The sequence below is a fragment of the Rhododendron vialii genome, chromosome 12a, assembly GCF_030253575.1.
Source record: "Rhododendron vialii isolate Sample 1 chromosome 12a, ASM3025357v1".
Classification (NCBI taxonomy): Eukaryota; Viridiplantae; Streptophyta; class Magnoliopsida; order Ericales; family Ericaceae; genus Rhododendron; species Rhododendron vialii.
Window position 1 is genome coordinate 31,513,540 of NC_080568.1, and position 18,384 is coordinate 31,531,923.

Consider the following 18,384-nt stretch of genomic DNA (forward strand, 5'->3'; position numbering starts at 1 on the left):
ATGTGGGACTAAAGAATACAAGACATTCCCAACAAAAGTAGTAGAAGAGAAGACGTTGGTCGGTTTCGAGGATGAGGTACAGACGTTAATGGGAAAGCTTCATGACAATGGAAAGGGTGGATGGCTGGAGATTATATCAATCATCGGCCGTGGTGGAGGCGGCAAATCCACGTTGGCCAGAGAAATGTATGATCATCCTTTGACGTCGCAAAAGTTTGAAATTCGTGCATGATCATGAGCTAATGTTTCTCAAGACTATCACAAGACCATGAAGAGGGATTTGTTGATTAGTATTCTGGAATCAGCTTCCCCAGGAAAACATGAAGATTACGGGGAGAGTGGTGAGGATAAATTGGGAGAAATGGTATATAAATGCTTGCAAGGTAGAAAATATCTCATTGTCATGGATGACATATGGGACATTGAGGCTTGGAATGATATCCAAAGATCATTCCCTAAGGAATGCAAGGGGAGTAAAGTGATGTTAACTAGTCAATTACCTGTTCAACCAGCTAGCGTCCCCTGCGTCCCTCATTGTTTGAATCCCTTACCAAAAAGTTGCACTTGGGAGTTATTACAAAAGAAGGTAATTGTTTTTAAAACAAAATTTCGTACGTAATATAACTAGAAATAGTGAGTAAAACAAGTGCATCATTACATTGTTGTCATATGTTTCCAATTTAGAATTTCTTTTCAAGTATTTCTATTTTGAAACATTTCTTATTCTTGTCATATAAATTCTTAAACTCCTATTAGTTACTTTGGTCAAATTGTATGTAATTACAATTATATACATCTAATATCGCCCATATATATCCAACAGGTATTCGGGAAGAAACAATGCCCACCAGAGTTGGTGGACATTGGTGAGCAAATCGCCAAAAAACGTAAAGGACTACCACTCGCGGTTGTTGCAATAGCTGGCATTTTGGCAACGGAAGACAAGACACTTGACGTGTGGGAGAAAGTTGCAAAAAATTTAAGTTCAATCATTGCAAAAAATCAAGAGGGTTGCATGGAGATACTAGAACTTAGTTACAATCACCTGCCTCTTCATTTAAAAGCTTGTTTTCTTTACATTGGAGGACACCCCGAAGATTTTGAAATACCCGTATGCGAGTTGATATGGTTATAGATTGCAGAGGGATTTATTCAGCAAAGTGATGGGGGAAAAAGCTTGGAGGCCGTAGCACAAGATTACTTGATCAGTCTTATTGATAGAAATCTCGTAATGGTAGCTTGGAAAAGCAAATCACACGGAGGTTTCTATAAAAAGTCAGATGTCCAAATTCTTTTATACACTTAGGTTGAGTTCCACATAACTTTTAAAACTTTTTGAAAGTTGTCTTTATTCAAAAAAAAAAAAGTTTTGCGTTTCCCTATTTCTGAATAAAGTTGGGTTGCAACTTGCAAGTGGTACCAAGAAGACAAATGAGTTGTTGATCGAAGGTTATAGCTAGGTAGAGCAATTCACTAGATGGTATAGTTTGAGTACACTCTGCATAATTCTACATATTAGTAATTCCTATAGTAAACGATGGCTTAGGGATAAACAAAGACTTGAAGTATGAAGTGTGAAGTGTGGGGTTGCAGTACCAATTAATAATACTAGTTCAAGGCAGGCCACTAGCCTCTGACCGCTCACCATGGCTCTAAAACTAACTTTTTGAGTTTTTTTTCCATTTAAAGAAAGACTTTCCTAGATGATCTGCACATCCAACTAGGCCGGAAAGGTTAATTTTGGGCTACCAGTGTCTCCCGCGGGTCTTGCGGCTTTCTGTGTGGCGAGCCCATGTTATAGCTAGCTGTTAGGGGGAATCTAAATCCATGGAAAGGCCATTGATATTTCAAGAATTTAATTAGGTCTAATACATCCTCAACTGCAATAACATCTCCAGTAATCCCATGTTAATCGAATGGTTGGACAAATGCAGGCGGCTTGCCCCCAACCATTTACAACATATGAAACGATGGAACTATTTCATGTGGCTGAAGATCTGATGGTATAGGTTCAACCACCAACGCTAGGATGCAGCTGCTCTACTGAAAGCAAATCGCAGAAAAATGTGAAGGATTGCCATTTCTATTGGTTGAAATGGCATGTATCCCACCATAAAATGATGTCATACTTACTAAAAAGTGTATTGCTTGGTAAATATGACATAACTTTGTGGTGGGATTCACACTATTTTAACCAATAAGAAGGAGAGTAGTACATAGTTGTGATATATATAGTTTCGGGATACGAACTTGCACGTGCACCGATAAAAAAAAAAAAAACTTGCACATGCATGGCCAGAACTTTGATACTCCAGTATATATGAATGACCAGCTTCGTATTAGTCAAAGGCTTGCCTTGAATAATTTATCATTACTGGGTTGGTTGCCTGCGCAAGTTGCAACCCACTCAATATATTAATAAGGCTACAAGTACTTGTTCATCTTTAAGTTTCATTTACATCCCATTCTGCTCGTCTTCTATTTCTAACTCCCTTTTACCTGATCAATCTGCGGGGGGCCGGAGAGAGAGAGAGATGGGTGACATTGCTGTTGATTTTTTCTTAGAGACCTTGAAGCAGCTTATAACGAGCTCCAACTCTGATTTTATCGTAGACGAGAAAGATCAACTTCAATCGCTTGAGAAGGAGATAAAGTACTTGAGAGGGTTTCTCAAGGTTACAGAGAAAAAACGCAACGAGCATTCAAAAGTAATGAAACTGGTGATGAAGATCAGAGACGTGGTATCCGAGGCAGAGAACGTTGTAGAACTATTCATGGTTCTTGTTTTCAAGGTTGATCACGCCTCTGATTCTCTTCGTGAACATCAGGATCAACATTTCCTTGACCTTGAAAGTGTCAAAAAGAAGATCAAGACTCTTATGGATGAGGTGAAACAGATTTGCGAAGAGAATATGTATGACTTGAATGGAATAGCAATCAAAAAACTCAAGCACTCTTCTACAAAAAGTGGAGGTATATATTGGTACATATTTTTCAGTATTTTAAGATTTAAAATAGTTTAGTTTCTATAAAACTCATGAGGGTGTTCTATGCAGGCATGAGAATAATATCACATCATTAATATGATACAAGCTAGCAAAGCAAAGTTCTCTAGTGACAAGCTCTGAAAATTTTGTTGTGTCCTCTGTATTCATGTTAGCATTTTGTTAAGTGCTAAATCGGTTCATTCAGTTGGTTCCTATCAAATTTTACAAGATAAAATTGAATGAACAAATAAAGCCCTTATCGATATCGGAATGAGTTGATTTTTTAATAGGAATTATATCTTAAAAACCTATTTTAAACTAATTGAATGGCTCCAATCATTTGCGTGAAATTCCGATTAGTTTTGAGTCAAAATTTGCGGGAGTAGAATTGGCCCTTAGAAAAAGATAGTTCACTAATCCATAAACCTTTGGCAAAGTGTTTCTCATAATCTATCTTAGCACAGGGAACATTTATAATTGCAATCAATGTTACAACTGAAAAAATCTAAAATACCGCATAGTAAAAAAACTCACCTATGCACACATTCATATATGTATAGGTTGTTTCAGACACCGCTATGTTCGGATCTGTGTTTTAAAGATGTATTCCTAGAGTTTAGGCACAAATATTGGCTTGGTATTTTTTTGACCGGCAAAGAAAATTTTGTTAAAAAAAGAACTGAGGTTACAAGGATTAACCGGACACGAGAAAACGGCATCACAATCCACAACCTACATCCCAACTATGTTGGCACTTAGGCCGAAGGCAATCATATGCCGCCTCCCACTAAAAGAAAGAAAGAAAGAAGTTAAAAACCCTCCAAATATATGCTAATACAACCAAGAAAGGAACCAGAGACAACAACTTAATTAACAAAACTAAAAACACTGCCAATTTCGGATGATAACTTGAGAAAGCTGCCCCAAATATTGGCTTGGTTAAAAAACAAAATTTTATATTGTTCACTGTTCGAAGTACCCTTATCGAATTTTCTTAATAAAAAAAATTTTTGCCGATAAAAAAAAAAAAAACTTATTATTCATATCATCAACCATAACAATACACAACATGGACCATAATATATAATGAGTAACATGAACCACAAAAACTATGCAGGCTAATGCTACAATAAACCCTTAATTTAGCATTAATTCATTTGATTTGTACAACCATAATGGTTTTCCTTTTTGCTAGGCAATATTATATCAATTAATCAGACGACTACTTAAATGAGAATCCTGTGAAATCTACCCAATAAGACTCTAAATATATAGCTCAGAGCTTGTTCATAATGAAGTGTATTTATTCATAAATGAGAATCATGGGATATGAGTAATTTGTTCAATTCCAAACGCAGATAATTTATTTTTTTGTTACATTTACTACCCCCTAACTTTTGGCTTCTCTCTTGATTGTTACCATTCCTTTTATTTCCATCAGGAGGGAGAAACACATCCAAAGTAGAAGAAGAGAAGGCGGTGGTGGGTTTCAAGGATGAGGTAAAAACACTACTAGGAAAGCTTCATGATAGTGTAGAGGATGGACAGCTGGAGATTATATCAATCATCGGCATTGGTGGAGGTGGCAAAACCACATTGGCCAGAGAAGTGTATGATCATCCTTTGACATCACAGAATTTTAAAATTTGTGCATGGGCCAATGTTTCTCAAGACTATAACAATACCATGAAGAGGGATTTGTTGATTAGTATTCTGGATTCAGCTAACCCAGCAAAACATGAAGATTATGGGGAGAGTAATGAGGATAAGTTGGGAGAAAAGGTATATAAATGCTTGCAGGGTAGCAAATATCTCATTGTCATGGATGACATATGGGACATTGAGGCTTGGAATGATATCCAAAGATCGTTCCCTAAGGAATGCAAGGGGAGTAAAGTGTTGTTAACTAGTCGATTACCTGTTCAACCAGCTAGCATCCCCTGTGTCTCTCATTGTTTGAATCCCTTACCAAAAAGTTGCAGTTGGGAGTTATTACAAAAGAAGGTAATTGTTTTAAAAACAAAATTTTGTAAGTAATATAACTAGAAATAGTGATTAAAACAAGTGCATCATTATATTGTTGTCATATGTTTCCAATTTATAATTTCTTGTCAAGTATTTCTATTCTAAAACATTTCTTATTCTTGTCATATAAATTCTTAAACTCCTATTACTTGGGTCAAGTTGTATGTAATTACAATTATAGACATCTAATATCGCCCATATATATCCAACAGGTATTCGGGAAGAAACAATGCCCACCAGAGTTGGTGGACATCGGTGAGCAAATCGCCGAAAAATGTAAAGGACTACCACTCGCAGTTGTCGCAATAGCTGGCATTCTGGCAACGGAAGACAAGACACTTGACGTGTGGGAGAAAGTTGCAAAAAATTTAAGTTCAATCATTGCAAAAAATCAAGAGGGTTGCATGGAGATACTAGAACTTAGTTACAATCACTTGCCTCTTCATTTAAAAGCGTGTTTTCTTTACATTGGAGGACACCCCGAAGATTCTGAAATCCCCGTACGCGAGTTGATATGGTTATGGATTGCAGAGGGATTTATTCAGCAAAGTGATGGGGAAAAAAGCTTGGAGGCCAGAGCACAAGATTACTTGATCAGTCTTATTGATAGAAATCTCGTAATGGTAGCTTGGAAAAGCAAATCCCATGGAGGAATTAAAGCATGCCGTATCCATGATCTTCTGCGTGAATTATGCTTGAAAAAAGCAGAGGAGGATAATTTTCTTGTGCAAAATCACAGTGATGCATCTTTTTCGCCTTCCACTACAAATAAGCATCGTCGCCTCTTCGTTGGCCGTCAGTTCTTTCATAAGTTTCCCTTGTTTGATACAACCATAATTGTTTTCCTTTTCGCTAGGCAATATTAGATCAATCAGACAACTACTTAAATGAGAGTCCGGTGAAATATACACAATAGTATTCTAAAATATATAGCTCCGAGATTGTTCATATTGAAGACTATTTATTCATAAATGGGATATGAGAAATTCTTCAAATTCCAAAATGCAGATAGTTTATTTTTTGTTACATTTACTTCTAACTTTTGACTTCCCCTTGATCGTTACCCTTCCTTTTATTTCCATCAGGAGGAAGAATAGCATATGAAGAGGAAGAAAAGAAGGCAGTGGTCGGTTTCAAGGATGCGGTAGAGACATTAACGGGAAAGCTTCATGATAGTGGAGAGGATGGACGGCTGGAAATTATATCAATCATCGGCGCTGGTGGAGGCGGCAAAACTACGTTGGCCAGAGAAGTGTATGATCAACCTTTAACATTTCAAATTTGTGCATGGGCTAATGTTTCTCAAGACTATAACAAGACTATGAAGAGGGATTTGTTGATTAGTATTCTGGAATCAGCTTTCCCAGCAAAACATGAATATTACGGGGAGAGTAGTGAGGATAAGTTGGGAGAAATGGTATATAAATGCTTGCAGGGTAGCAAATATCTCATTGTCATGGATGATATATGGGACATTCAGGCTTGGAATGATATCCAAAGATCATTCCCTAGGGAATGCAACGGGAGTAAAGTGTTGTTAACTAGTCGATTACGTGTTCAACCAGATAGCGTCCCTTACGTCCCTTATTTTTTGGATCCCTTACCAAAAAGTTGCAGTTGGGAGTTATTACAAAAGAAGGTATTTGTTTTTAAAACAAAATGTTGTACATAATATAACTAGAAATAGTGATTTAAACAAGTGCATCATTATGTTGTTGTCATATGTTATTTCTTTTCAAGAGTTTCTATTTTGAAACATTCTTATTCTTGTCATATAAACTCTTAGACTTCTAATACTTGGATCAAGTTGTATGTAATTGCAATTATAGACATCTAATATCGCCCATACATATCCAACAGGTATTCGGGAAGAAACAATGCCCACAAGAGTTGGTGGACATCGGTAAGCAAATCGCAGAAAAATGTGATGGATTACCACTCGCGATTGTCGCAATAGCTGGTCTATTAGCAACAAAAGACAAGACACTCGACATGTGGGAGGAAGTTGCCAAACATTTAAGTTCGGCCATTGCCAAAAACCAGGAGGGTTGCATGGAGATACTAGAACTTAGTTACAATCACCTGCCCCTTCATTTAAAAGCATGTTTTCTTTATATTGGAGCGCACCTTAAAGATTATGAAATCTACGTACACAAGCTGATATGGTTTTGGATTGCAGAGGGATTTATTCAACGAAGTGATGGGAGGAAAAGCTTGGAGGCCATAGCAGAAGATTACTTAATCGGTCTTATTGATAGAAGTCTCGTAACGGTAGCTAGTAAAAGTAAATACTCCAGAAGTATTGAAGCATGTCATATCCATGATCTTTTGCGTGAATTATGCTTGAAAAAAGCTAAGCAGGATAATTCTCTCTTGCAAAATTACGGGGATGATTCATTTTCACTTTCTGCTACAAATAAGTTTCCCCCAAGGCCTCGTGCTCGAAACCTTCGATGTTTTATGTACTTCTCCTTGCCATTCTCCTCAGATTCGTCGCTTGAACAGGATAATCATCTGTCATTCTTTGTTGAAAACTTCAAACTTATCAGAGTGTTGCATTCAATCTCCTCTACAAGCCTACGAAAAATAGGAAAAGGGGATCTAGTTCATTTGAGATACTTAGTCGTTACATTACCATCAGGATTAGGTTTCCACCAAGTACCAAAATCTTTTCACTACCTCTCAAACCTAGAATTCCTTAAATTCCAAGTTTGGGACAGGGACAATATTATGTTGTCTCGCCATATAGTTAAGATGGTTAAGTTGAGGCATTTGTATACTAAAAATGGGACATTCGAATATCATGTTTGTTATGATAAAGATGAAGGGAATAAGTTGGATAGCTTACAGACCTTGCACCGAATGTGTATTTGTGCACATTGCCTACCTTTGTTGGAAAGGACTCCCAATTTAAGGAAGCTAGGACTTAGAAGAGGATATAATACTAATGCGAAGTTTGTCGACCTAGAGTCCTTAAAAGTCCTTGAGATACTCTATGTCGAGTCCGTAAACACTCAACTGAAGCTTCCTCTGACTCTTACGCGGCTGACTTTGAAATATACGAGATTGGAGTGGAAGGAGCTGTCAATAATCCTCCAAACCCAGCCAAGCCTTGAGGTTCTCAAATTATTATGTGACGCCTGTGTGGGAGCAGATTGGAACACAAGTGAACTTGAGGAGGGGTTCTCTAAACTCAAGTACTTGAAGTTATTCCTTCTGGATATCGAGGAGTGGAGTGTTTCCGAAGATCAATTTCTGAGTCTTGAGGTCTTGGTGATTCAAAATTGCACAAGACTAAAGCGGATCCCGATTGATTTTGCTAATCTAAACGAACTTCGTGAAATTAAGTTACATCATTCCCGTGTCTCTGCAGAGGAATCGGTCAGGGAGATTCAGGAAAGTCGAAGATATACAAAAGGAGATGATGATTGCCTAAATCTCTTTACCTTAGAGAATAATGCGGTATGAGTCGGGTCAGAAAGTGGGGCGCTGGGACGCGGGGGTGATTTTCATTTGGGGTTGTGGAGAAATGGTTTTCCATTTTCTGGGTTAGTATCTCTGTTTCCATCGATATGTATTGTTCCACCAAAATTTTGCTTTGTCTATTTTGACCTTCGTTTAGTTTGTTTGTTGCCACAGCTGATTTGTCATTCAATTCCATGCTTCACTTCAATAGATAAGCAAAGGATATGCACATCACAACACCTTCTTCATCTACCCCGCAGAGAAATCAAACAAGCATTCTCTGTTTATTTTTTCAAATAACCCAAGTGTACCGGGCCAGCTTACTAATTTTGGAAGCCCAATTAAAATCGGAATAAATCTTCCTGTAGACTACCCCAAAAGAATTGATAGCACCCAGGAGATTTCTATTACGCCCCAGCTTTTTGTTAATTATTACTTATATTTGCACTTATTAATTAGATGTTTTGGTTGGGTCCTAATTGTTACTTTGTGCGCACTATGGGTGTTATTGACACGGTCGTAATTTTTGGAGTATAGGAATTCATTTTTTAAAGTAAATTTTACAAGTACGATAATACATTTGGTATTAGACTAGATTTCATAATTAGTTATCTAGTTCATATTAATATTATTATACCTAGTAGCTTATTATTAGGGCCAAGAGAGAACGTGGGTTGGAGGAAGTTCTAATATTAGACTACTTGGGTTATATTATTTGCGGGAGAGAGAAGCCACAGTTGAGGGTTTTGCCTAGTTGGAGATTTTCCCAAGTAACAAGTGGTTTGTTCCTCTTCATTCTTCTTCTCTCTTTCCCTTCTTTTTCTTTTCCCATGTTACAGTAGTTTATGGATTTCAACTAGGAAACAAAACTTGGGTTTATTGGCGGTGTAGATTGGGTTTATTGGTGGTGTAGCTAATGAGGGGATAAAAGGTTTTGTTTTTAGTTTTGCACAAGTTCCACTGAAAACAATTATCTATCTTATGCAATTGAACTAGGGAAGGTTTTTTTGTTACCATAGATGCATGGTGGTCGTGCTTGTAGGAGAATAATGGGTTGATGGTGTTGTGCTGGTTTGGCGGTTGTGTGGTGTTTGTGTGCGTGGCTGTTCGTGGTAAGTTGAAGTGGTGATGTGTTTGCAATTTTGGCTTATAATGCGTGTAGAAACTAGTTAGTCTTTTAGAAAGGGGAACGTTTGTTTCGGTGTTGTTGGAACTTGGAAGGAACATATTGGGTACGTGGGGAACAGATCATTGTTTGGAGTTGGAAATAAAATAAGGTTTAGAAGTTTGGGTGGCTGCTGTTGGTATAATAACTTGGGATTTGGTTGGTTTGGGTATTTTGGTAGTACTTGATATGCCTAGTTAGTTTTAGTTAGTGTGAATTCATAATAGTTCAATCATTTCATATGTTCTATTATTTTGTTCAGGTTAGCCTCTTTTTACTTTGTTTTGCTTGGTTGCATTGTTTTTTGGCCCAAGTGATTGGTTAAATATGTTACATACTTTCGAACTTTCCTTGTGTCCCTTAAACAATTCTTTAGAAAAATTCATGTTTGTTAATTGAAAATACACAAGTATTTATATTTTGTTCTTCGAATTGCCATGCGATAAACTTTTGGTAATATCAATTGTTGTTATCTTTTTGGTGAGAACTTAGTGGATATTAATGGGAACAGTTATTTTCGAAAGTCCAGGAAAATTATGTTGGTGCCCCTGGCCATTGGTGAAGAGATCGGGTTAGGCCGGTGACCCTAATGCTCAATGGCTTTCTTTCGCCGGATCATCTTAGGAAAAACTACCACAGATTGCCAACCCTAATGACTCTAAGTTCGATATTGGATCCAATTTTGAGATAATTATTCATTGGCCATGGTACTATTTTGTTGTAGTTCCCCATTGGTGATTGATATAATGTGGTGATCACCAATAAGAATTATTATTGGTATGATTCATTGGTTTAATTTCATATTCTGTTGTTAACCTCATATGTCAAATTATGATGTAATGGTAACTTATTTTAAATCCTATTTTCAAACTGTATTTAATATACATGCTTTGTCATTCACTAATCTCATTAGCTGATAGATTTTTTTCAACATCTTTTCCAGGCAAGTCGAGGAGTTAGACAATGACTCTGGTGGTAGGTTGGGATTTCTTTTGGTGGACCTCGTGTCTCATAATAGTTTTAGTGATTTATTTATCACTTCCGCAATTGAAATATTTTGTCAGATATTTGCATCTTTTTTTTTTAATGGTGATTCATTGATATTGTTGGGTTCATGGGATGTTGTGCCCCATGATTTTGACTTGATCCATTTGATTTGAGTTCTTCGCAATAAAAAGATTGTCGGTGGGTGTGGGGTGTGGTTTTCCTGTTTTTCCTCTCAGTGGTGGCAGGGCTTGTGGGGTGTCTCTGTTATTGGGGCTGATCTGGTGGGTGTGGGCTGTGTCTTGGGGTGGTGTGAGTGGAGAGTCTCAGTTTTTGTTTTGGTCTGTGTCAGGCTTGGGTGGGTGATTTTGGTCTTTGTCAGTTGTTTCTGTACTGGTCTGTGTGTTACTGTCTTGACTGTTTTTATCAGACTCTCTGATCTGTTTCCAGCTGGTACCTTGTATGATGCTTTTCATTGTGCTTCATCCTGGGAGCACCTCTCTTGTTTCTAAAGACCCCTGGTTTTCTATGGTGATCATTTTTTCACCATAGAGAGCCTCATCTTGATTCCTGTGGTTACTGTTCCTGATGCTGCTGCTGCTCTATTTCATATAAGGTGATGGGTGCTGTTCTTCACATTATGGCTACTATTCTTGATGCTGCTGCTGTTCTACATCATATAAGGTGAGGGGTGCCGCTCCTCCTATGTTTCTGAAGACCTCTGGTTCCCTATGGTGATCCCATATTCACCATGGAGAGCCTCATCTTGGTTCATGTGGCTTCTGTTCTTGATGCTGCTGCTGTTTCTTTATCATGGTCTGCCTCCCTATGGATGTTATGGGATATGGTTTTCTTAGTTTTGGTGTGATGCTGCTGCTGTTGTTCTGGTCCACTCTTGATGCTCTTGATACTTTTGGATAAGGGTATTTTATAGTGCTGCATTATTGCACTGCTTCACCATGGCGTGCCTCCTGCTGCTGTTGCTGTTATTGATCTCAGGCTATTGTCTCACTTACTACACCTGCCAAATGGTGTTTCTTACCGCTGCTGATGCCGTTTGGGTATCCTGCTTTTGTTCTGCTCTCTACCCTGCCTATTTGGTGTTGCTCCATGCATTGCCAAATGGTTCTGCTACTGACCGATGCTGTTTTGATGCTGTATTGATGGAATTCTCTTGCTCAGGTTATGCTAATGCTATTCAATCGGATTGATATGTCTACTGTTATGGATGGGCTCTTTTAAGTTTTACGGTTATCATGGATGGTGTCCCTAGAATTGTATCTTACTCTCGGGTCCATTCAATCCATCATTGAATGTAATTTCTTTGCTTTCCTTTCCTTTCCTTCTTGTAGCCCTATGCTTTGCCTCATATCTTTTAGTGGCGTGCATTTGGTTGCCTCGATGTACTCTTTGTTGAGTTATTAATGAATTTTATTGCTGATCAAAAAAAAATTGTCGATCGCTTATTAATTCATTGCTTTGGTATTTAATTGAATTTCTTTTTATATGCATGTCCTACGAGTTTGGGTCTTGTGGTTCCTGGCCAGTCACTATCTTTTTTGGGTGTGACCGTTTCAAACCTAAAACCTTAAGGGGAAGCAATTGTTTTGGGTCTCAAAACCAACCTCTCCCTATGCACAATTTCCAATAAAAATTTTCGATTTATATCTCTCCACTTATTACCACAGAAACTTTACTCAAAACTCAAACTGCGGAAAGTCTTCGGTCTCAAGTCTTTACCCCCAATTTTTTATGTGTGCTATGTTATTGATTATTTTTCTTTCTTTGTTCGAAACCTTTTCATTCAAAAGTTAAATGAAGGGCGCCCTTAAATGAACAAACATTTGGGCAACATGGATGGGCCGCCATGGGCGGGGCAAAGTTCACGGATTTGGTCCAAATGTAATTCAGGTCACAAATACAATAAAAACAATAAAAATATGTGTTTTCAATGTAAGGGTAAAATTAAAAAACAAATACCCCACGTTCTTCCTTCCCGTTCTTGGCACACAAACATGTTATTAATAATCAAAATATATAATCCTGTGCAAAACAAACATGAAGGAAGAATTCATCTCCTCATTAATAATCACACCTCACTACCAATCCCAATCTCAGGCCTTAATAAATAAATAAATATTTAAACCTACCCAGGTAATTAGTGGGTGGAAATTAGTGGATAGTGAAAGTAGCTACTCCCAAATGGTCTTCACCACAGGCTCATAGGTTAAGAGAGGGAGAGGGCAATTGCTACCCCGCTCCAACTTGACCTACCGCCACTAGAAGGAGTCATTGCATTCTATTAGCTACTTATCTATAGCATTTCTATAGAAAACATCTATGTAGGCAACACTCATCTCTGTCCTGTCTCGCGTGCCCATTTTAATAATTTTTTTTATCAAAGGGAATATATATACACTCTATGTGGCTACCAAGACTGCAAGAGCATGACTAATAAGGACTTTTTAAATTGTTGTCTTTCAATTGGTCATCGGTTTTATCTCCAGCCCCTTCATATTCTACATCCTCCTACTTCTATGCTTGGCTGCTTGCTTTGTCTCGATGAAGCATTCCTGGGCTTAGCAAAGAGCTAGGGTAGTAGCATTTAAGTTGGCAACAATGAGACTTTCCGAAAAGGTCGACGTAGCTCTTGCTTGATATCAACTGCCCGGCCACCTCGTTAATTAGCTTATTTCTTGTCAATGCAAGCAACTTACAATAAATTGATGCCATTCCCAACTCGAGAAGTGAACCTCAATCTGTAACACTCCTAAAATTTTTTAAATAAATAAAAAATTGGAAATGCTAATTTCTAATCCGATAATTAATTAGCTAAGTTAATCAATCTAAATGTATGATTAGGTTTATAATAATAGTAATAAAAAAAAAAAGGAAAACAGTGCTTAATTAATCGGTCATATACATTACGCATACCTTAGATTTATATAAATAGGTAAAGAAGATATCTTTACTTTTTCCCCTTTACTATACATACCCGTCCATGTACACAGGGATTTTTTTTTGAAAGCCATCAGTAACCCACAAATTATGGCTTCTGCTCTTATCTCTTCCGTACCTTACTACCCTTTTTCATTCTATCACCCCTATACTTATCCCCCACACTCCTCTATCTCTACACTTGCTGTCACGCCCTCGATTTTCAACATAATTAAGTAATACATTTCAATAAAAGAGAACCCTCGCATATCATATACGTTACCCAAAGGAGTTTCCCACCGGTTTAATTTACAAACAAGTCCTTAAGTTTAGATAATTACAACTTTAGTCAAAGAGAACTCAGTAGTAATTAGTTACAAAACCATCCTTAACAAAATGAGATCTTCACAACGGTGACGAAATAACCAGTGATGTCAACTTTCAAAAGTCTTTTACTGTCAAGCACACAATGCATGCAATCTATTGCCCGGCATCAGAACCTGAAAAGAAAGATTTGGTTGAGCTACACTAGCCCAGTAGAAAATTCTAAGCTCAAGCTATATGCAATTTGAATGAATCATATACCGAGAATGAATGAGTACTGACAGATACGCCTATACTACAAATGACTACCAACAAGCTGCGAATTATCGCCTAAGAGTCCTAGACTTCACATCAATGTCACTAGCCGTTTACTTCTTTAACTAGTTATGTTATTAAACTCATGTCATTCCACATTTGTCTATGATCAAATCAAAACATCTTATTATTCTTTGTACGGTAGTACAATCTTTCTCGTGTCCACATTGACCTTCATTAAATCCCTTTATTGCAAAACCTTTCTTTTCTTTTAATCCAGTATTTCTCATCAATCATCACTAGGGTCACCTCGGGTCTAGTTCCCTCGAGCGCAGGGTCACCCCAAATCTTTTTCCTTAATAATAATAATCAGTTGGGGTCACCTCGGGTCTAGTTCCCTCGAGCGTAGGATCACCCCGAGTCTTTTCATCCAATAATATGAATCAGTTGGGTCACCTCGGGTCTAATTTCCTCGAGCGTAGGGTCACCCCGAGTCTTTTCCCTCAATAACGACCACTTGGGTCACCTTTCACACTTTTCACAATTGACATCATTTCATAATCAATTTCATCATCCCTTTGACGGTTATACCGCTGAATTTTAATTAATCATTACGCGACTCCACAAATGTACATGTTCATGCCTTTTCACTGGTTTACCCATTCGCATCTGACATAGCATATCAAACCCGTACGTATAATCCTACCATACTTTGTCCATTAGTTTCTACACTTGAACCTCATAGAGAGAGTGTCAAATGGATTAAAAGACTTGACGAGTCGTGAGGACACAAGTTATTTTATCATCTCAAACAATTCTTTCTCACATCGATTTTCACTTCAAGCATTTTAAACAATCTACCAACCCACCACGTTGATTACATCTCAAACTGCTCCTAACTGTCATCCATATCAAGACTCTGATTAATTAATTAATAAACGCCTTTTCCTTTAAGTGCACCATAATCCCACACGTCTTCACCGTACCTCTAAGTACATTTTCCGTACCTTTACAAGCCACAAATTAACCCACGACTAGACTCTACGATGCCCGATTATTTAGTTTCTATACTCGGAGTCCGTAAAAGCATGTACTAAAGGAATCTAAGAATTTTACGAGTCGAGAGAGAGAACGGATTGCACTACTACTCGTCGAATCCCTAGACATGTTCACTCTAGTCCATTGAATGCCACTCTAAGTGAGAAACGAGTAATACTCACCAAAACACTTAGAAGGATGCGTAAACAAACCCATTAGAGTCAATGAAAAGCTTCGACATGCGAGTTGAAAGATATAAGGAAGCAGCTGAAAGATACTGCAGCAGCTGAAACAAGCAGCTCAAAGAAGCAGCTCAAACTCCTAATCTCCTACCGGTAGGCAGACAAGTCCTACCGGTAGAACTTTAAAACGGAAACGCAACCTACCGGTAGGACTTGTTGGTAGGCAGACAAGTCCTACCGGTAGAACTTTAAAACGGAAACGCAACCTACCGGTAGTCAAGCAAGTCCTACCGGTAGAACTCGAAATCAGAAAAACCAACACTCCAATTCGCGCGTGACCTACCGGTAGGCAAACAAGTCCTACTGGTAGAACTTTAAAACACGGAAAGGCCAATACTACAAGTTCGTGTTTGACCTACCGAAACACGGAAAGGCCAATACTACAAGTTCGTGTACTACAAGTTCGTGTTTGACCTACCGAAACACGGAAAGGCCAATACTACAAGTTCGTGTTTGACCTACCGGTAGGTAAGGAATTCCTACCGGTCGAAGATTGGTACGTTGAGCAGCTTTTGAGCTGCTGCTATACGTTTGAGCTGGTTGACAAAATTTCTCACTCGTTCTACCGGTAGGTGAAAAGTTTCTACCGGTAGGGAATCGATTTTCTGGTAAAGTAACAACGTTCTACCGGTAGAAAGGACGGGCCTACCGGTAGGAATCCGGGAAAAACAGACAATTCTGACAGCAACTACGAATTTTCAATCCAAACTTAAACACGACATTACAAGCACGATTCATGCATCAAATCACTCACAAAACATATAAAGAGAGGTAGAATTCCCTACCTCAAGTCGAGAAGCGAAACCCACGCAAGCTGAGCAAGCCCTAGCTCTCCAAACTTCGAAATAAACTGAATACTCCTCTTCCGAGCAAGACCCACAAGATTTAAGGTTGGAGTCGCGTATAGAAGTCAAAATGGAGGTGGGTTTGTATGGGTTTTGCACCAATTTGGTGGGCTTTGGTGGAGAGGTCGGGAGAGAGAGATGAGAGCCGGAGAGAGACGAGAGAATTAGAGAGAGAGACAGCCGAGAGGAAAAGAATGAGAAGGGGAAAGATGTTCCCTGGGAATAATAGAGGTGGGGGAAATAATCCCATGCCCTCACACCACACACTCACACATGCACCTCTCATCTATTTACCTTTATATCCTTCTATGAATACGTCATTCCATATATCCACACCGTTTATCTCGACAAGCCGTACAATTATATATAAAAAAAAAATATAGGCCTAAAATACGGGTCTCTACACTTGCACTCTCTCTCACTTCCTTATAAAGACCCCAAAAAAAAACAGTCCGGTTCCCAAGCTGTTCTTCTTTTTCTTCTCTAAATTTCTGTTTGCCTTTTTCCTGCTTTCGTCAATTCCATTGTACTTGCTTTTTCGGCCGGATTTAAGATAGATTAATCTCTTCTCTACTTTCTCCTAAGTATGTAAATGTGTTATTATAGTAGTTATAATGATGGGAATTGAAAAGAAACAAACCCGTGCATTGTAAATAAAAAAATCAAAAATTTTGATTTTCGGTTCAGATCTGCGTTTTTCGTGAAATTATTCATATGAAAATCTGATCCGTTCATCTTGTCGAGACGATTCCGGAAAGGTATAATAAGCCCCTTTTCGATCTTGGGATTGACCACACGACCCGGTCAAAGTTCGGATTAAACCATATAGATATATGTTATATATATATATATATATATATATATGTATATGTATGTATGTATGTATACCTGAGTACAGTACCCTTTGAAGATGACTGACGTCATCATGAACCCCATCTCTCAGAATTACAGTTTACCCCCTGTGTTTTAGTTGTGCTAAAATTTGATCCTAAACTATGTGGAATTAATTGTTTTACCTCATGTGCTAAAATTTAAACTTTTAGGATACATCTATGACTATTTCTTAGGGATCTGTGATTTATGTTAACCTCTAAAGGATTTAGTAACTAAAAGTATTAAGTTTAGAAAAGAATAAAATTTATTTATTTATTTATTTTATTTATTTTGTAGTGTTATTTTATTAATTGTTAACAAAGGCCCAAATATTTTAATAAAATTTTTGTGTAGTTCATAACTTCAGTAAATACATTGTGGATGTAGAACATGTTTAATTTACTGGAAAGTAAATGTTTGACAATCAGAGAAATAATAACATGATGTATAAGTTTAAAAAATTATTAAATTACTTATTTGCTAAAATTTTCCTATTATAAACATGACAATTTAAGGGCATCGGCCCGCTCATAAAACACTACACGCCTTACTTTCTCGCACCATATTAAATGTTATATTGTTGTTTCATTGAAATGTTTCGTGTTGGAGCTGTTGTTGATTGTATCATGTTGTACGTGCTAGAATGGACTTAGGTTCGCTGGGGTGGTTCGAGTAGTGAACACATAGACGTGGTTAAGTAATGGATAAAATGGTAAAGTTGATCAAGGATGTTGGGTGCCACTAAAGGACCCCGAGTACGTTAAAGTACTCAGTGAGTGTGTGTGTGGAGGACGGTAAAGGACTCCGGGTACAGGATTTGGGATACGGTAAATGATCCTAAATGCGGTACAGTACCCAGTGTGTGTGTGGAGGACGGTAAAGGACTCCGGGTACAGGATTTGGGATACGGTAAAGGATCCTAAATGCGGTATAGTGCCCAGTGTGTGTGTGGAGGACGGTAAAGGACTTCGGGTACAGGATTTGGGATACGGTAAAGGATCCTAAATGCGGTATAGTGCCCAGTGTGTGTGTGAAGGACGGTAAAGGACTTCAGGTACAGTATTTTGGGAAACGGTAAAGGATCCCTGAATACGGTATAGTACCCGGTGTGTAGAGTTAGGAGACGGTAAAGGATCCTGACAATAAGATAGTGCGACCCCTAATGCTGAGTTGTCATGGAGAGTTATTCCATGGGAAGGTCAATGTTGGTGGATGTGGGAGGAAAGGATTTCGTGGAGAGAATC

General features: G+C 38.1%; 2 protein-coding genes across 2 annotated transcripts in view; both read left to right on the forward strand.

Moving 5' to 3' along the window:
- The window catches only part of LOC131312054 (tubby-like protein 8), a 60,766-nt gene that overhangs the window by 36,751 nt on the left and 5,631 nt on the right, over nt 1-18,384 (forward strand). The window lies entirely within an intron of this gene.
- On the forward strand, nt 68-1,214 carry LOC131312059 (putative late blight resistance protein homolog R1A-10). Its single transcript, XM_058339786.1, has 2 exons — nt 68-586; nt 824-1,214. The coding sequence occupies exons 1-2, from the start codon at nt 269-271 to the stop codon at nt 1,133-1,135; spliced, it is 630 nt and encodes a 209-aa protein (XP_058195769.1). The 5' UTR covers nt 68-268; the 3' UTR covers nt 1,136-1,214.